Genomic DNA, 27,000 nt, shown 5'->3' with positions numbered 1-27,000 from the left:
ACAGGATACACCATCTCAACATCCCGCATATGGAGACAACTGTAAATAAGAATAAAGGACTGAATACTCGGTTTTCGCTCACCTAACCTCATGGTAAGGTAAATCTTACAAGTGTCACCTGGAAAATGGGTCAAAATAAAAAATGAGGTGGACAACCATACTGTAGTTGAACTGCAACACAGATCACAATTGTTAGGTGCTGTCCCTGTGCCAGACACATCTGGTAACCCCACAGAATATCCATTATTTCAGTGCAATTGAAAACCAGACATCAGGAAGCTGAGGTAGAAAAGGAGCTTCACACAAAATATAGGGAAAAGGAGAAGAGACTAGGTGGGTTAGAAGACAAGCCATAACAGGAATGCAGTAAAGAGGAGCGGTGCTGGTAACATGGCTCCCGGGCAGAAGAGGCCGAGCAGTTATAGGGAAGGAGAACGGACTCTGATCAGTGGCTTTTCAGGCCCTGCGGCATGGCAAGGGCTCACTCTTTTCTACTTTTGCTGGAGAGATGCAGATCTTTTTCCAGACTCTGGCCTTTCCATATGCAGGAACCTATGATCAAGAGACTTGACGCAGATGGGACTCTTGAAAAGTCTTACTGGTTGTCGATCTGCTCCTGTCGCAGGGCAATGCTGCCCTGCTCTTCAAGAAGGTTCTCGCGGGACGATGACTGGGCAGGGTCCAGCTTTTTTACGTACGCCGCAGGCACAAATCCCTGACGGTCATTCACCTCCACCTTCCACCAGTCCTGAAAAGGAGAGAGTAATAACATTTAGATCAGACAGGTTTCAAAATGAAAATATCACTTACCCAGTGTACATCTGTTCGTGGCATCAGTCGCAGTAGATTCGCATGTTCTGCAATAGCTCGCCATCTGGTGTTGGGCCGGAGTGTTACAAGTTGTTTTTCTTCGAAGAAGTCTTTCGAGTCACGGGACCGAGTGACTCCTCCTTTTGTCTCCATTGCGCATGGGCGTCGACTCCATCTTCGATTGTTTTTCCCCGCAGAGGGTGAGGTAGGAGTTGAATTGCAGTAATAGTGCCCATGCAATGGAGTGACTAAGTATGCACCTATTTAAGGTTGAGATGATACATATATAAATAATTGAAGGTAACTTCCAAACTGCTACAGGCTTCCGGGGAGGCGGGTGGGCACATGCGAATCTACTGCGACTGATGCCACGAACAGATGTACACTGGGTAAGTGACATTTTCAGTTCGATGGCATCTGTCGCTGTAGATACGCATGTTCTGCATAGACTAGTAAGCAGTTATTTCCCCAAAAGCGGTGGATCAGCCTGTAGGAGTGGAAGTAGTCTGAAATAATGTCCTTAATACGGCTTGACCTACTGTGGCTTGTTGTGCGGATAACACGTCTACACAGTAGTGCTTGGTGAATGTGTGAGGCGTAGACCATGTGGCTGCCTTACATATTTCTTGCATTGGGATGTTTCCTAGAAAGGCCATGGTAGCACCTTTCTTTCTGGTTGAGTGTGCCCTTGGTGTAATGGGCAGCTGTCGTTTAGCTTTAAGGTAGCAGATTTGGATGCATTTAACTATCCATCTGGCTATACCTTGTTTTGAAATTGGGTTTCCTGCATGAGGTTTTTGAAATGCAATAAAGAGTTGTTTAGTCTTTCTGATGTTTTTTGTTCTGTCAATGTAATACATCAATGCTCTTTTGACATCTAATGTATGTAGTGCCCTTTCAGCTACGGTATCTGGCTGTGGAAAGAACACTGGAAGTTCCACTGTTTGATTTAGATGGAACGGTGAAATAACCTTTGTCAAAAATTTAGGATTGGTCCTTAGGACGACTTTATTTTTGTGTAGTTGTATAAAAGGTTCCTGTATAGTAAACGCCTGAATCTCGCTTACTCTTCTCAGGGAAGTAATGGCGATGAGAAATGCCACCTTCCAGGTTAGGAACTGTATGTCGCAGGAGTGCATGGGTTCAAAAGGTGGACCCATAAGTCTAGTTAGGACAACATTTAGGTTCCATGAAGGAACAGGTAGTGTTCTTGGTGGTATAATTCTCCTAAGGCCCTCCATGAATGCTTTAATGACTGGTATTTTATACAGGGAAGTTGAATAGGTAGTCTGCAGGTATGCAGATATTGCTGCAAGGTGAATCTTAATGGAAGAGAAAGCTAGGTTAGATTTTTGTAAGTGAAGCAAGTAACCCACTACATGTTCTGGAGTTGTGTGTAATGGTTGTATTTGATTAATATGGCAGTAGCAAACAAACCTCTTCCATTTACTTGCATAGCAGTGCCTGGTGGATGGCCTTCTTGCTTGTTTTATGACTTCCATACATTCTTGGGTAAGTTGTAAGTGCCCAAATTCTAGGATTTCAGGAGCCAGATTGCTAGATTCAGCGATGCTGGATCTGGGTGTCTGATCTTTTGGTTGTGCTGTGTCAACAGATCTGGCCTGTTGGGCAATTTGATGCAGGGTACCACTGATAGATCTAGTAGCGTTGTGTACCAGGGTTGCCTTGCCCAAGTTGGTGCTATTAATATGAGTTTGAGTTTGCTTTGACTGAGTTTGTTTACCAGGTAAGGAAGGAGAGGGAGAGGAGGAAAAGCGTAAGCAAATATCCCTGACCAGTTCATCCATAGGGCATTGCCTTGGGATTGTTTGTGTGGGTATCTGGATGCGAAGTTTTGGCATTTTGCGTTCTCCCTTGTCGCAAACAAGTCTATCTGAGGTGTTCCCCAGAGTTTGAAATAAGTGTTCAGAATTTGGGGGTGAATTTCCCATTCGTGGACCTGTTGGTGATCTCGAGAGAGATTGTCTGCGAGTTGATTTTGTATCCCTGGTATAAACTGTGCAATTAGGCGAATTTGGTTGTGAATTGCCCAATGCCAAATTTTTTGTGCTAGCAGGCTTAACTGCGTGGAGTGCGTCCCCCCCTGCTTGTTTAGATAATACATTGTTGTCATGTTGTCTGTTTTGACGAGAATGTATTTGTGAACTATTATTGGTTGGAAAGCCTTTAGTGCTTGAAAAACTGCTAGAAGTTCTAGGTGATTGATATGCAGTTTTGTTTGATGTACGTTCCATTGTCCTTGTATGCTGTGTTGATCGAGGTGTGCTCCCCACCCTGTCATGGAAGCATCTGTTGTTATTACGTATTGTGGCACTGGGTCTTGGAAAGGCCGCCCTTTGTTTAAATTTATGTTGTTCCACCACAGAAGCGAGAGGTAAGTTTGGCGGTCTATTAACACCAGATCTAAAAGGTGACCCTGTGCTTGAGACCACTGTGATGCTAGGCATTGTTGTAAGGGCCTCATGTGCAGTCTTGCGTTTGGGACAATGGCTATGCATGATGACATCATGCCTAGGAGTTGTAATACCATCTTTGCCTGTATCTTTTGTGTTGGATACATGCGTTGTATGATGGTGCTGAAATTTTGAATTCTTTGTGGACTTGGAGTGGCTACTCCTTTTGATGTGTCTATTATGGCTCCCAAGTATTGTTGTACCTTGCGTGGCAGAATTTTGGATTTTGTGAAATTGACGGTGAACCCTAGTTTGAAGAGGGTTTGTATGATCTGATTTGTGTGATTTGAGCACTGTTTGAACGAATGGGCCTTGATTAGCCAGTCGTCCAAATATGGGAACACATGTATTTGCTGCCTTCTTATGTGTGCAGCGACTACCGCTAGACATTTGGTAAAGACTCTTGGTGCGGTTGTTAATCCGAAAGGCAGTACCTTGAATTGGTAATGTATTCCTTTGAATACAAACCTTAGGTATTTCCTGTGCGATGGGTGTATTGGTATATGGAAATAAGCATCCTTGAGGTCTAAAGTTGCCATGTAGTCGTGTAGTTTTAGCAATGGCAATACTTCTTGTAGTGTGACTATGTGGAAGTGGTCTGATTTGATGAAAGTGTTCACTACTCTGAGGTCTAGGATTGGTCTCAGTGTTTTGTCCTTCTTTGGTATCAGAAAGTACAGTGAGTAAACTCCTGTGTTTATTTGTGTGTTTGGCACTAATTCGATTGCATTCTTTTGCAATAGTGCCTGCACTTCTATCTCCAGGAGATTGGAATGGTGTGTTGTTAAATTTTGTGCTTTTGGTGGTATGTTTGGAGGGAATTGTAGAAATTCTATGCAATAACCATGTTGGATAATTGCTAGAACCCAAGTGTCTGTAGTGATTTCCTCCCATGCTTTGTAATAATGGCCTATTCTCCCCCCCACTGGTGTTGTGTGGAGGGGGTGAGTGACCTGTGAGTCACTGTTTAATAGTAGGGGCTTTGGGGCTTTGAAATCTTCCTCTATTTCTAGGGAATTGCCCTCCTCTATATTGTCCCCGAAAACCTCCTCTATACTGTCCCTGGTAACTGGACGGTGTGGCTTGTGAGGTGCTGGCTTGTGTGCTTTGACCTCGAAACCCCCCTCGAAAGGGCGTTTTACGGAATGTGCTGTAATTCCCTCTGCTCTGCGGGGAGTAGAGTGCGCCCATGGCTTTGGCAGTGTCCGTATCTTTTTTGAGTTTCTCAATCGCTGTGTCCACTTCTGGACCGAACAGTTCTTTTTCATTAAAAGGCATATTGAGAACTGCTTGTTGAATCTCTGGTTTAAATCCAGACGTTCGGAGCCATGCATGCCTTCTGATAGTTACAGATGTATTAATTGTCCGTGCAGCTGTATCTGCAGCGTCCATGGAGGAGCGGATCTGGTTGTTGGAAAAGGTCTGTCCCTCCTCAACCACTTGTTTTGCCCTATTTTGTAAGTCCTTGGGCAGATGTTCAATGAGATGTTGCATCTCGTCCCAGTGGGCTCTGTCATAGCGCGCAAGTAGTGCCTGGGAGTTCGCGATGCGCCACTGGTTTGCAGCTTGTGCTGCGACTCTTTTACCAGCTGCATCGAACTTGCGGCTTTCTTTATCTGGGGGTGGTGCATCTCCAGATGTGTGAGAGTTGGCCCTTTTCCTAGCTGCTCCTACAACGACAGAGTCTGGTGGCAGCTGTGTAGTGATGAAAGCCGGGTCTGTAGGAGGCGCCTTATACTTTTTTTCCACCCTTGGTGTGATTGCCCTACTTTTGACCGGCTCCTTAAAGATGTCTTTTGCGTGCCGGAGCATACCAGGGAGCATAGGCAGGCTTTGGTAGGAGCTGTGGGTGGAGGAGAGGGTGTTGAATAAGAAATCATCCTCGACCTGTTCTGAGTGGAGGCTTACGTTGTGAAATTGTGCTGCTCTAGCCACCACTTGAGAATACGCGGTGCTGTCTTCTGGTGGAGATGGCTTTGTAGGGTATGCCTCCGGACTGTTATCTGACACTGGGGCGTCGTATAGGTCCCATGCGTCCTGATCTTGGTCACCCTGGCTAATGGTGGTGTGAGCTGGGGAGTGTGATGGAGTTTGTGCTGGTGAGACGTTAATCACAGGCGGAGGAGAGGGTGGTGGGGTAACTCTTTTCACCACTTTTGGTTGTGGTGTCTGTTCCGTCTGGAACTCCAACCTTCTCTTTCTCCTAATGGGGGGAAGGGTGCTTATTTTTCCTGTCCCCTGCTGTATGAAGATACGCTTTTGCGTATGGTCCACATCAGTTGCTTGCAGCTCTTCCTCAAACCTATGCTTCTGCATTTGGGAGGTTAGCGAGTGCTCTTCTGTATAAGAGCCTGAAGCTGGGTCGCTTGCAGTTTGTTTCGGCATCGAAACCCTGTCTGCGTGTTTTTTCGGCTCCGAGGTGACTCTTTTCTTTTTCGGGGCCGAAACCTCTCGGCGTCGATCTGTTTCGGTGCCGCTGTCTCGGCGTCGAGCCGTGTCGGCACCGGCATCTCGGTGTCGAGGCTTGTCTCCAGCACTTTCTCGGTCCCGAGAAGGCTGCGTGCCGGTGTCTCGACCGGAGTCGGACGATCTCGGCACTGTTTGGGCCTTTTTCGGTGCCGACGGACGGTCACCGAATTTATGGGTGGAGCCATGGCCTGGTGGCAGTGGCGTCCCCTGGGCCTTGTAAATGTTCTTCTGAGTGGATTTCGACGTCTTACTCACGGTTTGTGTATCGTCGAATCCTTCGGAGTCTGAGTCTTGGATCGAGAAGGTACCTTCTTCTTCCTGTACCTCGAACTCCCGTTGGGCTGTCGGTGCGGACGCCATCTGAAGTCTTCTGGCTCGACGGTCTCGGAGTGTTTTTCGGGACCGGAACGCACGACAGGCCTCGCAGGTGTCTTCGCTGTGCTCAGGTGACAGGCACAGGTTGCAGACCAAGTGTTGGTCTGTGTAAGGGTACTTATTGTGGCATTTGGGGCAGAAACGGAACGGGGTCCGTTCCATCGGCGTTCTTCAGCACGCGGTCGGGCCGACCAGGCCCCGACGGAGGATCGAAAAACTACCCCGAAGGGCACCGGAGCTCTTCGATCTTCGATGCGGTGTGGAATCAAAGTACGCCGATCCCGAACGCAACAATACCGACGAAAATCTTCCGAAATTAGCTAATTTTCCGTTCCGAAACTCGGAGCGACAGGAACACGTCCGAACCCGATGGCGGAAAAAAAACAATCGAAGATGGAGTCGACGCCCATGCGCAATGGAGACAAAAGGAGGAGTCACTCGGTCCCGTGACTCGAAAGACTTCTTCGAAGAAAAACAACTTGTAACACTCCGGCCCAACACCAGATGGCGAGCTATTGCAGAACATGCGTATCTACAGCGACAGATGCCATCGAACCCAAGGTTTCTGATAAGCTTCAGATCTGCTGTTAACATTAAAGGGTCTCGTTAGTCAACAACAGTTCTTCAGCACAGGCAGGTGGCGTAGTGTCACAAACATGTATGTCGTGTTTGATGTAGGATCATTTTAGATAAGGTTTACCCTGCCCTCATCGTGAAGTCTTGTGTGGACCTTCATTACTACTTTGGATGGTAGCCTGTCCAGCCGCTGTACCCCATCTAAATTAATTTTTTGGTGTCAAGAAAAGAATTGCAGGACACCCCTGTACGCGATCAACTGCTTGCAACTTTAAGTGACTCTCAAGCGAGAAAACGAGCACAGGTAAGTCATGAAGGATACTCTAAGGATTCAGAGTAATATTACCACTACGGTGACATGTGGAGCCTAGGCAACGCATCAGCTGTCTCTCCTTGACATGCTTTAATCAGTATGTATGTTGACAGTCCACCCATTTGCTTTTGATTGATAACTTCAAATTACTTTTCTTCTCATATTATACCCAATTATTATATTCCTTGAACATATATTCCCCTATGTATTAACATATCTATTTATTTACTACTCTAGTCCTACTGTACTAGAGAAAACTTTAATAAAAATAAATTAAATAAAACCTATAAAATTCAAATTATAAATAAGTAAACTAAAGTAAAAAAATAATAAATTAAATACAAAAATATATATATATATAAATAAAATTATAAATAGATAAAATATATGAATTTACTCTCTTGTAAGCTTTACTCTGTCTCCCCATCATCCTATATCTCTATCAATCTATCCTCCATCTCCACTGTGACTCATCCCAAACTCATTCTACTACTTTCATCTCCAAAATAACCCTGCCTAAGCTCTTCCCTCCTCTTCCACATCTAGCTCACCCAAACCTCAATTTACTACCATGATCTGCTAAACACCCTATTAAATTCTCCCTCATTTAGCTCACCTTTGACTCATCCAAAACCCCTCCTGCTACTGTGATCTCCATCTCTCCTTTACTCATCCCAAGCCTCATCTTATTACTATAAACCCCTAATTAACACTTCTGGATTCTTCCCTCCTCTATCCCTCCATTACTCTATTCAGTCCAACTAACAAACTCACATATCCTCTGCTCAAATTAACTTATAATAATGCTAAAACTGTACTCCGATTTCTCTATACTAATCCACCACTAATTCCTCCGGAGTAGCGTGCTACTCGCTGAAAAGCACTTTGACACCTCGTCAGGGGTAGTAAGTGCTATATAATGAAAATGTCACTTACCCAGTGTACATCTGTTCGTGGCATCAGTCGCTGTAGATTCGCATGTTTTGCATAGCTCGCCATCTGGTGTTGGGCCGGAGTGTTACAAGTTGTTTTTCTTCGAAGAAGTCTTTCGAGTCACGGGACCGAGTGACTCCTCCTTTTGTCTCCATTGCGCATGGGCGTCGACTCCATCTTCGATTGTTTTTCCCCGCAGAGGGTGAGGTAGGAGTTGAATTGTAGTAATAGTGCCCATGCAATGGAGTGACTAAGTATGTACCTATTTAAGGTTGAGATGATACATATACAAATAGTTGAAGGTAACTTCCAAACTGCTACAGGCTCCCGGGGAGGCGGGTGGGCACATGCGAATCTACAGCGACTGATGCCACGAACAGATATACACTGGGTAAGTGACATTTTCAGTTCGATGGCATCTGTCGCTGTAGATACGCATGTTTTGCATAGACTAGTAAGCAGTTATCTCCCCAAAAGCGGTGGCTCAGCCTGTAGGAGTGGAAGTAGTTTGAAATAATGTTCTTAATACGGCTTGACCTACTGTGGCTTGTTGTGCGGATAACACGTCTACACAGTAGTGCTTGGTGAATGTGTGAGGCGTAGACCATGTGGCTGCCTTACATATTTCTTGCATTGGGATGTTTCCTAGAAAGGCCATGGTAGCACCTTTCTTTCTGGTTGAGTGTGCCCTTGGTGTAATGGGCAGCTGTCGTTTAGCTTTAAGGTAGCAGATTTGGATGCATTTAACTATCCATCTGGCTATACCTTGTTTTGATATTGGGTTTCCTGCATGAGGTTTTTGAAATGCAATAAATAGTTGTTTAGTCTTTCTGATGTTCTTTGTTCTGTCAATGTAATACATGAATGCTCTTTTGACATCTAATGTATGTAGTGCCCTTTCAGCTACGGTATCTGGTTGTGGAAAGAACACTGGAAGTTCCACTGTTTGATTTAGATGGAACGGTGAAATAACCTTTGGCAAAAATGTAGGATTAGTCCTTAGGACGACCTTATTCTTGTGTAGTTGTATAAAAGGTTCTTGTATTGTAAACGCCTGAATCTCGCTTACTCTTCTTAGGGAAGTAATGGCGATGAGAAATGCAACCTTCCAGGTTAGGAACTGTATTTCACAGGAGTGCATGGGTTCAAAAGGTGGACCCATAAGTCTAGTTAGGACAACATTTAGGTTCCATGAAGGAACAGGTGGTGTTCTTGGCGGTATAATTCTCCTAAGGCCCTCCATGAATGCTTTAATGACTGGTATCTTATATAGGGAAGTTGAATAGGTAGTCTGCAGGTATGCAGCTATTGCTGCAAGGTGTATTTTAATGGAAGAGAAAGCCAGGTTAGATTTTTGTAAGTGAAGCAAGTAACCCACTACATGTTCTGGAGTTGTGTGTAATGGTTGTATTTGATTAATATGGCAGTAGCAAACAAACCTCTTCCATTTACTTGCATAGCAGTGCCTGGTGGATGGCCTTCTGGCTTGCTTTATGACTTCCATACATTCTTGGGTAAGTTGTAAGTGCCCGAATTCTAGGATTTCAGGAGCCAGATTGCTAGATTCAGCGATGCTGGATCTGGGTGTCTGATCTTTTGGTTGTGTTGTGTCAACAGATCTGGCCTGTTGGGCAATTTGATGTGGGGTACTACTGATAGGTCTAGCAGCGTTGTGTACCAAGGTTGCCTTGCCCAAGTTGGTGCTATTAATATGAGTTTGAGTTTGTTTTGACTGAGTTTGTTTACCAGATAAGGAAGGAGCGGGAGAGGAGGAAAAGCGTAAGCAAATATCCCTGACCAGTTCATCCATAGGGCATTGCCTTGGGACTGTTTGTGTGGGTATCTGGATGCGAAGTTTGGGCATTTTGCGTTCTCCTTCGTCGCAAACAAGTCTATTTGAGGTGTTCCCCAGAGTTTGAAATAGGTGTTCAGAATTTGGGGGTGAATTTCCCATTCGTGGACCTGTTGGTGATCTCGAGAGAGATTGTCTGCGAGTTGATTTTGGATCCCTGGTATAAATTGTGCTATTAGGCGAATTTGGTTGTGAATTGCCCAACGCCAAATTTTTTGTGCTAGCAGGCTTAACTGCGTGGAGTGCGTCCCCCCTTGCTTGTTTAGATAATACATTGTTGTCATGTTGTCTGTCTTGACGAGAATGTATTTGTGAACTATTATTGGTTGGAAAGCTTTTAGTGCTTGAAAAACTGCTAGAAGTTCTAGGTGATTTATATGCAGTTTTGTTTGATGTACGTTCCATTGTCCTTGTATGCGGTGTTGATCGAGGTGTGCTCCCCACCCTGTCATGGAAGCATCTGTTATTACGTATTGTGGCACTGGGTCTTGGAAAGGCCGCCCTTTGTTTAAATTTATGTTGTTCCACCACAGAAGCGAGAGGTAAGTTTGGCGGTCTATTAACACCAGATCTAGAAGATGACCCTGTGCTTGAGACCACTGTGATGCTAGGCACTGTTGTAAGGGCCTCATGTGCAGTCTTGCGTTTGGGACAATGGCTATGCATGAAGACATCATGCCTAGGAGTTGTAATATCATCTTTGCTTGTATCTTTTGTGTTGGATACATGCGTTGTATGATGGTGTTGAAATTTTGAATTCTTTGGGGACTTGGAGTGGCTACTCCTTTTGTTGTGTCTATTATGGCTCCTAGGTATTGTTGTACCTTGCACGGCAGAATGTTGGATTTCGTGAAGTTGACGGTGAACCCTAGTTTGAAGAGGGTTTGTATGATCTGATTTGTGTGATTTGAGCACTCTATTAACGAATGGGCCTTGATTAGCCAGTCGTCTAGATATGGGAACACATGTATTTGCTGCCTTCTGATGTGTGCAGCGACTACTGCTAGACATTTGGTAAAGACTCTTGGTGCGGTTGTTAATCCGAAAGGCAGTACCTTGAATTGGTAATGTATTATTTTGAATACAAACCTTAGGTATTTCCTGTGCGATGGGTGTATTGGTATATGGAAATACGCGTCCTTGAGGTCTAAAGTTGTCATGTAGTCGTGTAGTTTTAGCAATGGTAATACTTCTTGTAGTGTGACCATGTGGAAGTGGTCTGATTTGATGAATGTGTTCACTATTCTGAGGTCTAGGATTGGTCTCAGCGTTCTGTCCTTCTTTGGTATCAGAAAGTACAGTGAGTAAACTCCTGTGTTTATTTGTGTGTTTGGCACTAATTCGATTGCATTCTTTTGCAATAGTGCCTGCACTTCTATCTCCAGGAGATTGGAATGATGTTTTGTCAAATTTTGTGCTTTTGGTGGTATGTTTGGAGGGAATTGTAGAAATTCTATGCAATAACCATGTTGGATAATTGCTAGAACCCAAGTGTCTGTAGTGATTTTCTCCCATGCTTTGTAATAATGACCTATTCGTCCCCCCACTGGTGTTGTGTGGAGGGGGTGAGTGACATGTGAGTCACTGTTTAGTAGTAGGGGTTTTGGGGCTTTGAAATTTTCCTCTATTCCTAGGGAATTGCCCTCCTCTATATTGTCCCCGAAAACCTCCTCTGTACTGTCCCTGGTAACTGGACGGTGTTGCCTGTGAGGTGCTGGCTTGTGTGCTCTGACACCGAAACCCCCCTCTAAAGGGTGTTTTACAGAATGTGCTGTAATTCCCTCTGCTCTGCGGGGAGTAGAGTGCGCCCATGGCTTTAGCAGTGTCCGTGTCTTTTTTGAGTTTCTCAATCGCTGTGTCCACTTCTGGACCGAACAGTTCTTTTTCGTTAAAAGGCATATTGAGAACTGCTTGCTGAATCTCTGGTTTAAATCCAGACGTTCGGAGCCATGCATGCCTTCTGATAGTTACAGATGTATTAATTGTCCGTGCAGCTGTATCTGCAGCGTCCATGGAGGAGCGGATTTGGTTGTTGGAAATGGTCTGTCCCTCCTCAACCACTTGTTTTGCCCTATTTTGTAGGTCCTTGGGCAGATGGTCAATGAGATGTTGCATCTCATCCCAATGGGCTCTGTCATAGCGCGCAAGTAGTGCCTGGGAGTTAGCGATGCGCCACTGGTTTGCAGCTTGTGCTGCGACTCTTACCAGCTGCATCGAACTTGCGGCTTTCTTTATCTGGGGGTGGTGCATCTCCAGATGTGTGGGAGTTGGCCCTTTTCCTAGCTGCTCCTACAACGACAGAGTCTGGTGGCAGCTGTGTACTGATGAAAGCCGGGTCTGTAGGAGGCGCCTTATACTTTTTTTCCACTCTTGGTGTGATTGCCCTACTTTTGACCGGCTCCTTAAAGATTTCTTTTGCGTGCCGGAGCATACCAGGGAGCATAGGCAGGCTTTGGTAGGAGCTGTGGGTGGAGGAGAGTGTGTTGAATAAAAAGTCATCCTCGACCTGTTCTGAGTGGAGGCTTACATTGTGAAATTGTGCTGCTCTAGCCACCACTTGAGAATACGCAGTGCTGTCCTCTGGTGGAGATGGCTTCGTAGGGTATGCCTCCGGACTGTTATCTGACACTGGGGCGTCGTATAAGTCCCATGCGTCTTGATCTTGGTCACCCTGGCTCATGGTGGTGTGAGCTGGGGAATGTGATGGAGTTTGTGCTGGTGAGACGTTAATCACAGGTGGAGGAGAGGGTGGTGGGGTAACTTTTCTCACCACTTTTGTTTGTGGTGTTTGTTCAGTTTGGAACTCCAATCTTCTCTTTCTTCTAATAGGGGGAAGGGTGCTTATTTTTCCTGTCCCCTGCTGTATGAAAATACGCTTTTGCGTATGGTCTACATCAGTTGAGTGTAGCTCTTCCTCAAACCTATGCTTTTGCATTTGGGAGGTTAGCGAGTGCTCTTCTGTATAAGAGCCTGAAACTGGGTCGGTTGCAGTTTTTTTTGGCACCGAAACCCTGTCTGCATCTTTTTTCGGCTCCGAGGTGACTTTTCTTTTTCGGGGCCGAAACCTCTCGGCGTCGATCTTCTTCGGTGCCGCTGTCTCTGCGTCGTGCCGGGTCTACACCGGTATCTCGGTGTCTATGCTTGTCTCCAGCACTTTCTCGGTCCCGAGAAGGCTGCGTGCCGGTGTCTTGACCGGGGTCGGACGATCTCGGCACTGTTTGGGCCTTTTTCGGTGCCGACGGTCGGTCACCGAATTTATGGGTCGAGCCATGGCCTGGTGGCAGTGGCGTCCCCTGGGCCTTGTAAATCTTCTTCTGAGTGGTTTTCGACGTCTTACTCACGGTTTGTGTATCGTCGAATCCTTCGGAGTCCGATTCTTGGATCGAAAAGGTTCCCTCCTCTTCTTGTTCCTCGAACTCCCGGTGGGCTGTCGGCACGGACGCCATCTGAAGTCTTCTGGCTCGACGGTCTCGGAGTGTTTTTCGGGACCGGAACGCACGACAGGCCTCGCAGGTGTCTTCACTGTGCTCAGGTGACAGGCACAGGTTGCAGACCAAGTGTTGGTCTGTATAGGGGTATTTATTGTTGCATTAGGGACAGAAACGGAACGGGGTCCGTTCCATCGGCGTTCTTCTGCACGCGGTCGGGCCGACCAGGCCCCGACGGGGGATCGAAAAAATTACCCCGAAGGGCACCGGAGCTCTTCGATCTTAGACGCGGTGTTGAATAACTACACCGATCCCGAACGCAACAATACCGACGAAAATCTTCCAAAATTAGCTATCTTTCCGTTCCGAAACTCGGAGCGACAGGAACACGTCCGAACCCGATGGCGGAAAAAAAACAATCGAAGATGGAGTCGACGCCCATGAGCAATGGAGACAAAAGGAGGAGTCACTCGGTCCCGTGACTCGAAAGACTTCTTCAAAGAAAAACAACTTGTAACACTCCGGCCCAACACCAGATGGCGAGCTATGCAAAACATGCGTATCTACAGCGACAGATGCCATCGAACATACTATTACAATACAATATCAGAGGACTACATCAAGGCAATGAAGCCTCCTAATTTCCTCAACAGATTAGAGGCGAAGCAACTCATTTGGACATTTTGAAGCATTAGAAGGAACGCAGCTGCAGCAACTATACACAGGAGAGCATTGTGAAGGCTTTGCTCCATTTCCTGCAGGAAATAAGTTAATACAAAAGAAAGGCAACCTAAAAAAAAAATAAAAAAAAAAACAGACTGAACTGTGTACACAGAACCACACAGATCACAAGAACACAGAATGTGAAATTGCGCTGAAGGGTGGATGGAGCTTTTTGCCTCATTAATCCACTGCACATACAGAAAAGGAGCAGCAGGAGTTATTCAGAACCTTGCAGTCATGGTGCAGATATTGACCATCCGGAGAGCCAGGTTCTACCAGGTTTATTCTCGGTATGGTATGATCCCATACTGGTGAACTCAGATCTCCATCAATGTATTGCCAAAGAGGCTGTATCAAAGCGCTGAGCCAAAGATACAGATACGTCACGGGGTAACCCAAGGGAAAGATCTGATCCTGGGACTACACTGAACCTTGAAAAATACCACACTGCAACGACAGACTGGGTGAAGGCAGGTGGTGCTTGGGGACGGGCGCAGCGCACTATGCGTAGGCTTCCTCAGCCGTTCCCCCAAACAGTCCCTGAGACACCGACCACTGTACAATAGAGGACTGTGGCTGCTGCAGCCAAGGTTTTAAAGAGTCACATTTTAGATACAAGCTTTAGAGATCAGAGCCCTTCTAAAGAGCTGTAAACAAGCAGGGGTTGGGGAGCTTTGAGGAACTCCAGGTGACAAAGCTCAATGCTGGTGAAACAGTGGTCTGTGGAGGAAAGTAGGATCATGGTTACCCCCACTTTCTGCCTGGTGTCAGTGTGTTTTGACTGTAGTACACTGGGATCCTGCTAACCCGCACCGCAGTGCCAGTGTTCTCTCCCCCCCAAATTTAGTTGTATGGTAACTTTTACAGCCCACAATTGGCATACTCGTGTACCTCTAGTTAACTCTGTGGTGTATGGTATTAGGTACCCAGGGCATTGGTACACCAGCACCACCCCTCCCCAAAATTGGGCTGCAGCATGTATTGTGCCTCCCATGGGATTCCATGCAAACTGTCTGCGGGCCTGCCGTTGCAGCCTGCGTGAAATGGTGCATGCACCTTTCACTACAGATGTAAGGTTCCCCTTATATCGCGGTCACTGCACTTTGACCCGTTAAGTCACCCCAAGGTAGGCCCTTCAGCCAGGGTGCATGGTTCGGATTGTGAGGGTACTCCTGCATGAGCAGAGTACCCCTACAAACCTCAGACTCCATTTTCTGGGTTTTGTAAGTGCGGGGAAAACATTTAAAGGTCACCGCGAGATGTCCAACTACCTAACGGCTTCACCAAACGTAGTCATGTTTGGTATCAAACATGTTTAAATCATGCAGCTACACTGGTTAAAGTGTTAGTTGCATGATACCATGTACTCTGGGGTTTGCTATGGGATCCCCCATGTCTTCCCATACAGCCTTGCAGGGCCTGCGTGCAAGCCAGTGCTGATGCTGACCCCAGACCCTTATGATTTTTTTATAGGGAATGTGATGCAACTACTAAGCTTTTCTGTGTATAACGACCATAGAATAAGAGGAAGGTGGATAGGTGGTGGTGGGGGGTGTTTGGATGGCCCTTACTGCAGTTATCTGAAAAAATCTGGCGACAGCAGTAAACATTACCTTGTTGGTGCTGTTCAGCAGTGTCAGGATATCTCCCTTCTTCATGGTCACTTCCCGCGGACTCTTCTCCTGATAGTCGTACAACGCCAGAACCAGCTCTTTCCCAGTTTCGTCATCTGTGGGTGCCACTTGTTGCTTCATAGGAGAAAAGAAAAATGGTGCTATAATGGCTGGAAAATCATCATACGTGCTATAGATTCACTATAGGCCACTCTACACTAAAGCAGCTGTTGTCAATTTTCATTCTGAAGCACAAAACCATAGTGACGTTTGCAAGTAACAGAAAAAAAAATCTGCTTGTCTGTATGCTACTCTTGGATGGATTTAACTTAGCTCACGGACAGCATTACCTGCACCCAATCTTTAGATGAAGACTAAATCCATACGTCAAAGTGGGAAGGGGAGTAGAGGATGGTCTCCTTACCCTGCAGGACTGAGCCTGCTCTCGCAGAGCAAGGATACTGCTGCCGTAGGCCGTGAGATCAGACATCAGCGCTTCGTGTTTCTTCAGAAGAGCCTGAAACCAAGAGAAACAAGTGAGAAATGCATGAAAACTTCAGGCCGATAGGTGTACGTTCAGGCTCAGACCCGAGATGGGTGCGTGAAGTGATATCGCTTGCTCCAACCCCAGCGAGATCCTGGTCAGGAGTGGGGCTCTGAATATGGAAAGTGAAAATGTTAACAGGGAAGAACTGGACACACGTTCACTATATGGTGTAGAGGTGAGGATTCGTACATGTACAGCAGCAGTGCCCTGATCACTAAGTGTGGAGGGAGGGGGGGGCATCGCTTGGCAGGCTGCCATCAAGAGTAAGGAAAACATTACTGACATGTTATAAAGCTGGTCTCAATCTGCAATTATGGTTCTGCAGTACGACACCCTTAGATTCACATGCTTTACACAATTCTGCCTTCAAGCGGTTGAGTCAGAGTACATATTGCAAAACCTTTGTTTTGTGAGTGGGTGTCTACATAGGCAGAGCCATGGTATGACATCAACCGTAAGCCCACAATGGCCGTGTGTGTGGCCATCATTTAGATTCTTTCCCCCTCTATATGCCTCCTTCAGTGGGGAGATGGGAGTGTTGCATGTGAATCTAGCAGGGCTTGAAGCTGCATCGTGAAATCTCTTCTAGAGTCACACAGTTGGCACAGACTACCTTAGCAGTATTACCCTTCCACAAGGAGGAGGGTTGGAGGAGTGGATGTGAACAGATTTCTTAGTACTGCTTTGCCCACTAATCTGTGTCCTTGACTCTAGGGCAACACAGTAGTGTTTTTCTAAAGTGTGCTCTGAGGACCATGTGGCTGCCGTGCATGCGTCTTACATGGAAACGCCATTCAGCCTCTTTTTTCTGGTTGAATATGCTATTTGCCCTTTAAATAGTGTTTGTACTATCCATCTAGTTTTAGTTACAGCTGTACATAATGTCTGCGTTGGTTGCTCTACGAAGTACTGTATGGTTTTCTTGAAAGTATGAGTAACCTACATGTAGAATAATGAACTCAGGAGTACACGGTTCACTACCTGACTAGGCTCACATTGGAGTCTGTGTAAGGCCACTAGGAACTTGCGCTCTTAGGAACAAGTGCCCTTGCCCACTTGAAGGTGGCACGCTTTATCGTCACGCTTGCTTCACGTTGGGCTGGCGCAGCAATGCCCAATCGGCCCTACAAGAGGGGTCTTTTCTGGAGATCTTTGAATTGTCAGTGAAGGACTGGAGTGGTGGATGTGTGTCCAGTCAGTGGGTGAGAAGGTTGGAATGAAAAATAAAGTCACGTAAAATCAAACTATAACTACTAATACGCACAACTATAAACGAGGTAGAACTATCCTTCCCCTAACCCCTGCAAGGCCCCTCTTCCCAAGAAGGATCCATTCACTTTTCTCAGACAACACTCCAGATCCCTCACTGAGGGCTCTTTCCCCTCATTTAACCCTTAAAGCCCCTCTACCCTTACCAAGGAGGATCCCTTCACTGAGAGGCAAGACTCCAAACCCCTCACTGAGGGCTCTTTCCCCTCATTTAACTCTCAAGGCTACTCTACCTTTCCACAGGAGGATCCCTTCACTCGGAAACAAGACTGCAGACCCCTCACTGAGGGTTCTTTCCCTCATTTAACCCTCAAGGCCCTCTGCCCTTTCCCTGAGGGATGCTCTGCCATAGATATTTCTCTCATCTGCAGACAACCCCACAGGACCACTCCACCCGGCAGGACCCGTCCACCCCACACCTGAAGGCAGTCCCCTCACAGACGTGCCCCACCCCAGGCACTGCCACAGCACACCCCAAGGCTCCTACCTCCGCAGAGTCCTCATCTTTGCCGTAGTCCTGGCTCCCGACAATCGGTTCCTTTTCCCTCATCCAAGACTCTGCCTCATTCGCATCAGCAAAGTACTGCTGGGCCTGAAGCGAGTCCTCCAGGTCCTGGCGTCGCTGAGACGCCTTGTTCTTCAGAGACTCCCACTTCATGTTCAACTCATTGATCTTAGTTTTCACATCCTCAGCTGCGAAGTGTTCTGGAAAGAGGTAGAGGAAGTTACACGTGGTCTGAGCCAAAAAACTCCCTGTGCACAGACCAGGCTTTCCCTGCACTAGGTACACTAGTGGAGGCTTCACACATGCACTACAGCCTCCTAGGGCTGGGGGGCATCTGTGAAAACAGCTGCGAAGCGCTCAAGCGCCCTCTGCCAGGACTCCTGTTAACCTTTGCAAAGGTCCTTTAACTTTTTCTGCCACAGCACTTCAGGGGGCTAAAGCACAGTACCCGTCACCGCCGCAGCACTTCCCTCTGCCCCCACAGCACTGTCCCCTTCAATGCATCAGCGCTTCACCCTCCTGTCACAGCACTGTAAACTTCACTGCCGCTCCGCCTCTACCACCATACATTACCCGTTCACTGCTGCTGTCCTTCAGGCTCCACAGCACTCTACCCATTACCGCCACAGCACTGTACCCTTCAATGCATCACTGCTTCATGCTCCTATCACATCACTGTGCACTGCACCAGCACAGCACTTCACCCTCCTGTCACAGCACTGTAAACTTCACCACCGCTCCGCCTCCACCACTATACATTACCCCTTCACTGCTGCTGTCCTTCGGGCTCCACTGCACCCATCACCGCCACAGCACTTCACTGCCAGACAGCACTATACCCTTCAATGCATCAGCGCTTCACCCTCATGTCACAGCACTGTGCACTTCACAGCCGCTCCGCCTCCACCACCATACATTACCCCTTCACTGCTGCAGTCCTTCAGGCTCCACAGCACTCTACCCATTACCGCCACAGCACTGTACCCTTCAATGCATCACTGCTTCATGCTCCTATCACATCACTGTGCACTGCACCAGCACAGCACTTCACCCTCCTGTCACAGCACTGTAAACTTCACCACCGCTCCGCCTCCACCACTATACATTACCCCTTCACTGCTGCTGTCCTTCGGGCTCCACTGCACCCATCACCGCCACAGCACTTCACTGCCAGACAGCACTATACCCTTCAATGCATCAGCGCTTCACCCTCATGTCACAGCACTGTGCACTTCACAGCCGCTCCGCCTCCACCACCATACATTACCCGTTCACTGCTGCTGTCCTTCAGGCTCCACTGCACTGTACCCTTCATTGCTACAGCACTTTACCCTCCTCCATCACATCATGTGTACCCTTCAGTGCCACAGCACTTCAGTCACCTGCCATAGCACCTCTCACTGTCACAGCACTTTACTATCCTAAGCCACAGCACTATGCCCTTCACTGCCACAGCATTTCATCCTCCTGTCACCACTTCACCACAGCTCACCCGGCACCACTCTTTACACCTTCACTGCCACTGTCCTTCAGGCTCCTACTGCAGTGTGACCTTCACTGTCACAACATTTCACCCTCCTCCATCACAGCACTGTAGACTTCCCCTTCCTCTGCCACAGCACTGCATCATTCACTGCCACTGCACTTGAAGCTGCTAAGCAATGTAGCCTTCAGTGCCACAGCACTTCACCCTCCTACCACACAGCACCACACCCTCCACAACAGTGTACTCATCTCTGCCACTGCAGTCTCCTCTCACAGCAGTGTACCCTTCTCTGCCACTGCACTCCTCACAGCACTGTATGCTTTTATACCACTGCACTATTGTCACAGCACCCTTCTCTGCCACTGCATTCTCCTGTCACAGCACTGTGCCCTTCTCTGCCGCTGCACACTCCTCTCACAGCACTGTATGCTTTTATACCACTGCACTATTGTCACAGCACTGTACCCTTCTCTGCCGCTGCACACTCCTCTCACAGCACTGTATGCTTTTATACCACTGCACTATTGTCACAGCACTGTAACCTTCTCTGCCACTGCATTCTCCTGTCACAGCACTGTACCCTTCTCTGCCACTGCACTCTGCTCTGTCAACACTGTACCCTTCTCTGCCACTGCACTCTGCTCTGTCACAACACTGCACCCTTCTCTGCCACTGCACACACTCCTCTCGCAGCACTGTACCCTTCTCTGCCACTGCACTCTCTGCTGTCCCAACACTGTACCCTTCTGTGCATGTCACCATTCCGCACATCACTGCACTCTTCACCGACACTGCACGTCACTGTACCTTCTTCCACCATGGCACCCCCTTTCTGAGTGACTGCTTTAATGCGGGGCTCGTGCCCGGCAATCTCCGCCTGCAGGGCCTGGTGTTTCTTCAGCAGGTTCTGCACGCCGATCAGATCCTTCCCTGTAAGAGGAGACACTTTAGGATGTACCCGACAGGGGAAATGATCACCAAAGAGCTGCATCTGGTACATTCCAGTCCACGGAGGGCACCCATACCTCGGTTGGTGGACGCTGCAATGGGCTCCTTTTCCCTAATCCAGGTTTCCTCGTCCTCCACATCACGGAACAGCTGCTGGAGGCGTAGAGAGTCTGCCAGCTTCTGCTTCCGAGCCACCATGGGTTCCTTCAGGGCTTCGTAGCGCCCGACCAGAGCCTCCTGCTTCTTCCGGATGTTGTCAGCGTCAAAGTGTCCAGCATCTTGGAACTGGCGGGCCTGGATAGTGATGCCGTCAATGCGATCCTGCAAGGGATGGAAGAGAACAGTGAGGCAGGGTCCCAGCGAGGAATGCACTGGTCATGAACAAGTGTTGGGACCGGGCACCCACCAGTCCATTCCCTGGGGCGCTCATGCATCAGAAGTGCTAAAAGGCATTGTACCAGTGTGAGACCCTCAACAGCAAGTTCCCTTCACCCCCGGAGGGCCCTGGATCTACCAGTGCACACTCCTCTGCTCATTACATTGGTGTCTGATCTCTTGTGTCGTGTTGATTTCTTCTTCAGTTGTTGTGATGCTGTTTAAATGCTTCACACTGGTTCCTCTGTGTAAGTCTTGCAGCTCAGAGACGCAGCCACACAGGGTTAAGCTGAAGATTTGACAAACGAAACCTAAAGGTCCTAAACAGGTCAGTCAATATTATACGGTGAGGTCGCACAACTGCACCATATAATACATCCCATTTCCTCACATCACTGAGCAGTTGTGTCCTTTAGTGAGGTCTGCTGGAAGTCCATCAGTGCACAGCATTCCCACCGCTTACTCGCTGCCCTTCAGGAATTATGGCACGAAATCAGTGCAGGCTTCACAATCCCCAGAACTATGGTCCGTCCAGGGGCACAGATTGCAGATCTTGTGAGCAACTGTGATGGGTCCCTGGGTGAAATCTAAAGGGACGGTTTCCCATCTTGCCCCATGGTGCAGAGCACCTGGCTGCACAATCTCCGACTGCGTAGTTGTCCGTCCCCGGAGGCGAGGTTTCAGTGAAAAACGCTCACACTGCTTGGTTTTGGTTAACTTTTGCTCAGTTTTCTAAACTTTCCTTCTGCAAACCACTGATAAAACTCAGATACTCCGTTTTGCTTCCAGACTCAACAGAAGAAAAAAAAAAATATCTCAAGATGGTGATCGCCCAAGGGGCTTGTAGGGCACATGTCTGACATCTCAATGCGAGGGACAAGGCGTCCAGTGGTGTTCTACGATACTATAGAAAGGATAACTCCAAACCCAACCTCTAGATGGTGGAATAATGCACATTATGCAATTCCAAGAAAGAGTCAAGCTGCAAAAAACAACAAACCTTTTCAAGGACACCATCTGGTAGCTAGGGAGGTGTGCCTCCGGCAGAGTGCAGGAAGACACCACACGTTTCTAGGGATTGGTGGGCAGTACTTGTCAGTCTTCAGCAAGGCGTGTGCTACCTAGGAAACGTCACTCACTCGCACCCACAGTCAGTACCTGGTGGGCAGCGATGTCCGCCTCCAGCAGCGCGTGCTTCTTCTGCAGATTCTGCACACTGGTCAGGTCTTTGCCGTAGTCGTCCGACGCCAGGTGTCCCTCCACCTCGTACAGCCACAGCTCGATGTCCTCTACGTTGCGATTAAACTGCTGCTGCTGATTGGCTTCTCGCAGTTTTATTCCTGAGGGGAGGAGGGATGGGAAAAAGAAAAGAAGCTCAAACTAGAGGAGAGAATGCAAACAAAAAAAAATTGCATTAATGAGCCACTCCTAATGATCCCGAGCCTGAGCGCGGGGAGGGTTTTCAGAGTTACACACACGTTCTCACAGTGGGCGCAAGTCCCAAGGTGAATTATGAGGACTGGAGAATGCCATCTTGGTGCCACCACTGGCATGCATCTACGGGCTCTGCCACGGCAGAGGCACAGAATCAACCAGTCGCAAACCTCAGAACTATCATGCGAGATTAGAACACAAAATACCAATCGCTTAAGATTTAGGCACAAACCGTTTTTCTATTACAAATTTCAAGAACAAGGAGTTGCATGTTTCATTCTTTGCTACTCTGTCTAGCTTCGGCAAGCGTGGTGGTGAAACAATCCGCGCAAGATGAAGGAAGGACTGTAAGGTGATCAGAGCAAACCATGCACCTTGCTTCAGAGCTGCGCATAAAACCCATACTGCTCCACTTGCCTTAACCCCAAGCTCCAGCAACGAGCCCGTGACTTACCCTTCAGCTCCGTGGCCTCCAGAAGCTTCCGCCATAGGGTGAGCACGTCGTTCTTGCGAGCAGCCACCTCATCAGATGCATAGTGGTCGACATCAATCAGCTTCTGGCCGGAGTTCTCCAGGGCATCAATGCGGCTCTGATTGGCAGAGAGCTCGGCCTCGAAGGCCTGATGCTTCTGGACCTTACCCTGTAAGTTGGAAGGATCCTGCGGAGAGAGAAGGAGGGGTTACCTTGGACTGGGGTGATATCCCATGGGCTAAGTAGGGCCCAGAAATACAAATCCTCCTCTAAATCCCCAATCCTGTCCCTCACACCGATCCTCAGAGGACCAAGATGTGCACCTTTTCGTCTTCTCCTGCTCGTCATCTGCCTCTTACTTATCTCCCAGAGTTGCACGCTTCCCTCTGCCCCCTAATCTCCACCCTTCTACTCGCACCAATTTCCCAGGGGGCCTAGCCCTCCAACTCTACCCCTTTTACTGCCCTCGCAACTGTCCGACTCTGGCCCTGTGCCGCTTTAATCTCCAAGCCTCTCCACACACAATGGCTCACACAGAGCTGCTCATCCCCACCCACAGGGCCACCTTATGGCGAAGGCTCCCTCTCGGTGACCTGGTCTGTTCCACCGACCCCACCGCGCTGGGCAACAAAAGATACAGCATACACGCGAGGGAAGGGGATGCTCAGAAAAGGCTGCAGCTGGGTCTATGCTTATGACTGGGCATCTGACAAAGTGAAATCTAGGATAAGACACCAAGAATCTCAGATATCGGTGCTTCTAATGTTCATCACTTGAGATGCACATCCACCGTGCCTTAAAGGCAACTTACTCAAAGATGACCCTGGCTACAAACACTGTTAATAATGCAAAACTCTAGAAAAGGCAGCGTTCCTGGCCAACGTGTGCAGTTAAAATGTCCCTGTGGACCCAGCATGTATCAAAAGTAGGATAGTATTGACTGCCAACACAACACTAAAAGTAATCAGAGAAACAAAACACACACTTCTCAGAGGAGTCAGAACCTCCAAGTACTGCCATAGTCTGCAATGTGGAACCTCTAGGCGTACCTATCTTTGTTCGCTGCCCATTTGCCACATACACACACACACTGCACACGTAGACCCTGCATTGGCCATGATAATTCTGACTCGGGCGCAAATGTGTCTCTGAACAGGAATCAGTTTTCGGAGAGCGGGACAAATACCCAAAGTGTTTTCTAATACACATCACATCTGTTCATGTGAAGAAGCAGGACAGAGTTGTGCAGCTCATCGAGGGGATAAATGTCCAGCAGCGCCGCGCTATCCCACAGTCCGACTGGCAGAACCTGGAATGCGAGGTTAACACCACTCAAAGGGGACCAACCCCAAGGAATAGGCATCTCCCACAACCAAAGTAATGAAAACCTCGACATCCACCCCTTGCGTTGCTCACTCCCTTTCTGCAGACAGTTCCAACATGTACAACTTCCTGGCTGAGTGGGACCTCGACCCACAAGGGTCTAGCGGTGGATCCACCACAAATGGCTCCCACTCCAACGCCCGGATCTAGCAATCACACCATGCTTCCTTATTACTGGCTTCCCTCTCTGACACCCCAACACCCACTGCCCGAAACCAGAGCACTCTTTAATAAAAATGTGTTCTAATTCCAGAAGTGAACAGTTTCAATGAACCTGGGATCTTCCACCTGTGATTGCTTGAATTCTGCTTCTGCTGCACCTGCCCCCTGTAGGAAGCTGGCCTGGTGTGTGGTGGCCACCTATACCAGGTCCAGTTATTCCCTCTCAGTGTAGGCAGTGTCTGGAAGCCAGGCTCTCTAGAGGTAGCTGTGGATGAGCAGCCAAGGCTTATCTAGGAGACATGCAAAGCTCATGCAAAACCACTGTAGACACACAACATTTACCCACATGAAAGAAAACATTTGGTTGTGTTGAGAGGCAACCCTCCGATAGCAGGTAGGTAAACATACTATACATTCACACTAAAACAATAAGCGGCATAAAAAGGTTAGAAAACAGTGTAAAATAGCAATATGCAATAGTGACCCTAGGGGGAGCCCAAACCATATACTAAGAAAGTGGAATGCGAACACAGGGCCCCCACCTAGGAAAGTAAGTCGTGCAGAGGGGAGCTGGGGGTACTAGGAAACCACACAGGTAAGTAATAAGGTACCACCCCAGTGACCAGGAATGCAGGAATAAAACACTGGATTTCCCCTAAACCACCCAAAACAATGAAAAGAAGAAGAAAAAGACACTCAGAACAACCTGCAAGGAACCAGCAGTAAAAAACCGAAGATGGAGACCTGTAGAGAGGGGACCAAGTCCAGAAGTGTCTGGAGTCCAGGGGGAGTAGGAGATACTACCCACCCAGAGGTACCATTTGGAGTTGGTTGACGAAGAAGGAAGACCGGTCAGTACTGCAGCACAGAAGCCAGAGAAGAGTTCCTGATGCGTGCAAAAGGTATCCCACGCTGTAAGCTGGACTGCAGATGGGTGTCGGTGAAGGATTTTCACCAACAAGTCTTGGCAAAGGCAAACTCACGGTTGGAGGAAAACGGATGCTGCTGGGGACCAGCAAGGTCCAGGAGGACTCTACCCAGGAGGAGTAGTCACAGGGGACCCTCCATGTTGCAGAAGGCCCAGAGGAGCAGAGGCAGCACCCAGAGGTGTCCCACAGGACAGGGACACAGAATTTGCTGAAGCAGCCCATGCAGCACCACAGAAGTTGCTCCTGCGTTGCTAAAGGACCACGCAGAGGTCTAGAAGTTGCAGGAGGAAGTGCTGGAGCTACACCTCGCCTGAAGTTCCCATTGGAGGTGAAGCAACAGGCCTTGGCACCTGCAAAGGGCACAGTGCAAGCGGGTTCTGTCTTGCCTGGAGTGGAAAGGACTTACCACCAAAGTGTGACAACTGGTAGAGAATGCCAAGGGAGATTCTCTGGACCACCACCTGTGATGCAGGACACGCACCACGCAGGATGAGGGGAGATCCACGTAGGTGGCTGTAGTTGCAGCCAGGTGCCTGTAGGGACAGGGGAGTGATGCCTTCACTCCAAGGGAGATTCCTTCTTCTGCAGGCTGAAGAGCTGCAGTCTTCTGAGGATGCACGGCTGAAGAAATGTTGCAAAGCTGGCAGGAATTCTGGATACAATGTTCCTCGTGGATCTGCAGCTTGTAAATTCCTGGGGGTCCAGTCACGGTTCCAGGGAAGTCCTGCTGGAATCTTGCAAGCAGAATCAGAGAATCCACCCCCCCAGAGGAAGACCCTATAAAGCCCAAAGAGGGGGGATTGGTCACCTAACCAGGTACCTACTTATCAGAGGGTGCCTCGGTCGTCACCTGCCTGGCCTGGCCACTCAGATGCTCACAGAGTCTCTTGCCAACCTTGGAATGAAGATGGCAGAACCCAGGGACCCTCTGGAGGAGCTCTGGGAACCAGCCCTGGGGTGGTGATGGACAGGTCACTCCCCTTTCCATTCTCCAGTTTCGTGCCAGAGCAGGGACTGGGGGTCCCTGAACCGGTATAGACTGGTTTCTGCACAGAGGGCACCAAATGTGCCCTTCAAAGACGTGGCTTGAGAGGCTACCCCTCCCAAGCCAGTCACACCTATTTCCAAAGGGAGAGGGTGTTACCTACTTCTCCTAAAGGAAATCCTTTGTTCTGCCTTCCTGGGTTTGATCAGATCAAGCAGCAGTGCAGAAACCTGTCTGAGGGGTGGCAGCAGCTGGGCTACCTGGAAAACCCTGTAAGACTGGTGGTAGCAATGTTGGGGGTCCTCTAAGGAACCCCCAGAGTGCATGGAATCATACTTCCAATAGTATTGGGGTATGATTCCGACATGTTTGATATCACACATGCCCAGGTTCGGAATTACCATTATGTAGCTGGTCATAGGTAGTGACCTGTGTCCAGTACACAGGTAAAATGGCGTCCCTACACTTACAAAGTCCAGTAAAATAGGTCTGGAGTTTGTGGGGCACCTCTGCTAGTGCAGGGGTGCCCTCACACTTGGGTACCTGCACCCTGCTCTCTGGGCTGAGAGGGCCTACCAAAGGGGTGACTAAGTGACCTGCTGCAGTGAACTGTAGTGAAACCAGGTGCACGCACCCTGCAATGGCAGGCCTGCACAACCCTTTGCATGGGCTCCCTATGGGTGGCAGAATAACGGCTGCAGCCCATAGGGATCCCTTGGAACCCCAATGCCCTGGGTACCTAGGTACCATATACTAGGGACTTACATGGGGGCACCAATATGCCAATTGTGGGAAGAAAATGTTAGCAGCAACCAAAATAAGAGGAGAGAACACAGTCACTGGGGTCCTGGTTAGCAGGATCCCGGTCAACACAGTCAAATACACTGACAACAGGCAGAAAATGGGGGTAACCATGCCAAGAAAGAGGGTACTTTTATA

General features: G+C 48.3%; 1 protein-coding gene across 6 annotated transcripts in view; it reads right to left on the bottom strand.

Annotated features, from left to right (window-relative positions):
* SPTAN1 (spectrin alpha, non-erythrocytic 1) overlaps positions 1-27,000 on the bottom strand; it is a 316,746-nt gene that overhangs the window by 184,603 nt on the left and 105,143 nt on the right. For all 6 annotated transcript variants that reach the window (XM_069237004.1, XM_069237007.1, XM_069237009.1 and 3 more), the window contains 8 exons: positions 22,585-22,789; positions 21,855-22,036; positions 20,399-20,642; positions 20,181-20,303; positions 17,870-18,087; positions 15,991-16,083; positions 15,567-15,701; positions 600-748 (listed from right to left, as the gene is read on the bottom strand). In XM_069237004.1, coding sequence (XP_069093105.1) covers positions 600-748; positions 15,567-15,701; positions 15,991-16,083; positions 17,870-18,087; positions 20,181-20,303; positions 20,399-20,642; positions 21,855-22,036; positions 22,585-22,789 — 1,349 coding nt within the window. The remainder of the gene's footprint in view (positions 1-599; positions 749-15,566; positions 15,702-15,990; positions 16,084-17,869; positions 18,088-20,180; positions 20,304-20,398; positions 20,643-21,854; positions 22,037-22,584; positions 22,790-27,000) is intronic.

The sequence above is a fragment of the Pleurodeles waltl genome, chromosome 6 (genome assembly GCF_031143425.1).
Source record: "Pleurodeles waltl isolate 20211129_DDA chromosome 6, aPleWal1.hap1.20221129, whole genome shotgun sequence".
Taxonomy (NCBI): domain Eukaryota; kingdom Metazoa; phylum Chordata; class Amphibia; order Caudata; family Salamandridae; genus Pleurodeles; species Pleurodeles waltl.
This window is presented reverse-complemented; position numbering and strand designations above follow the sequence as displayed.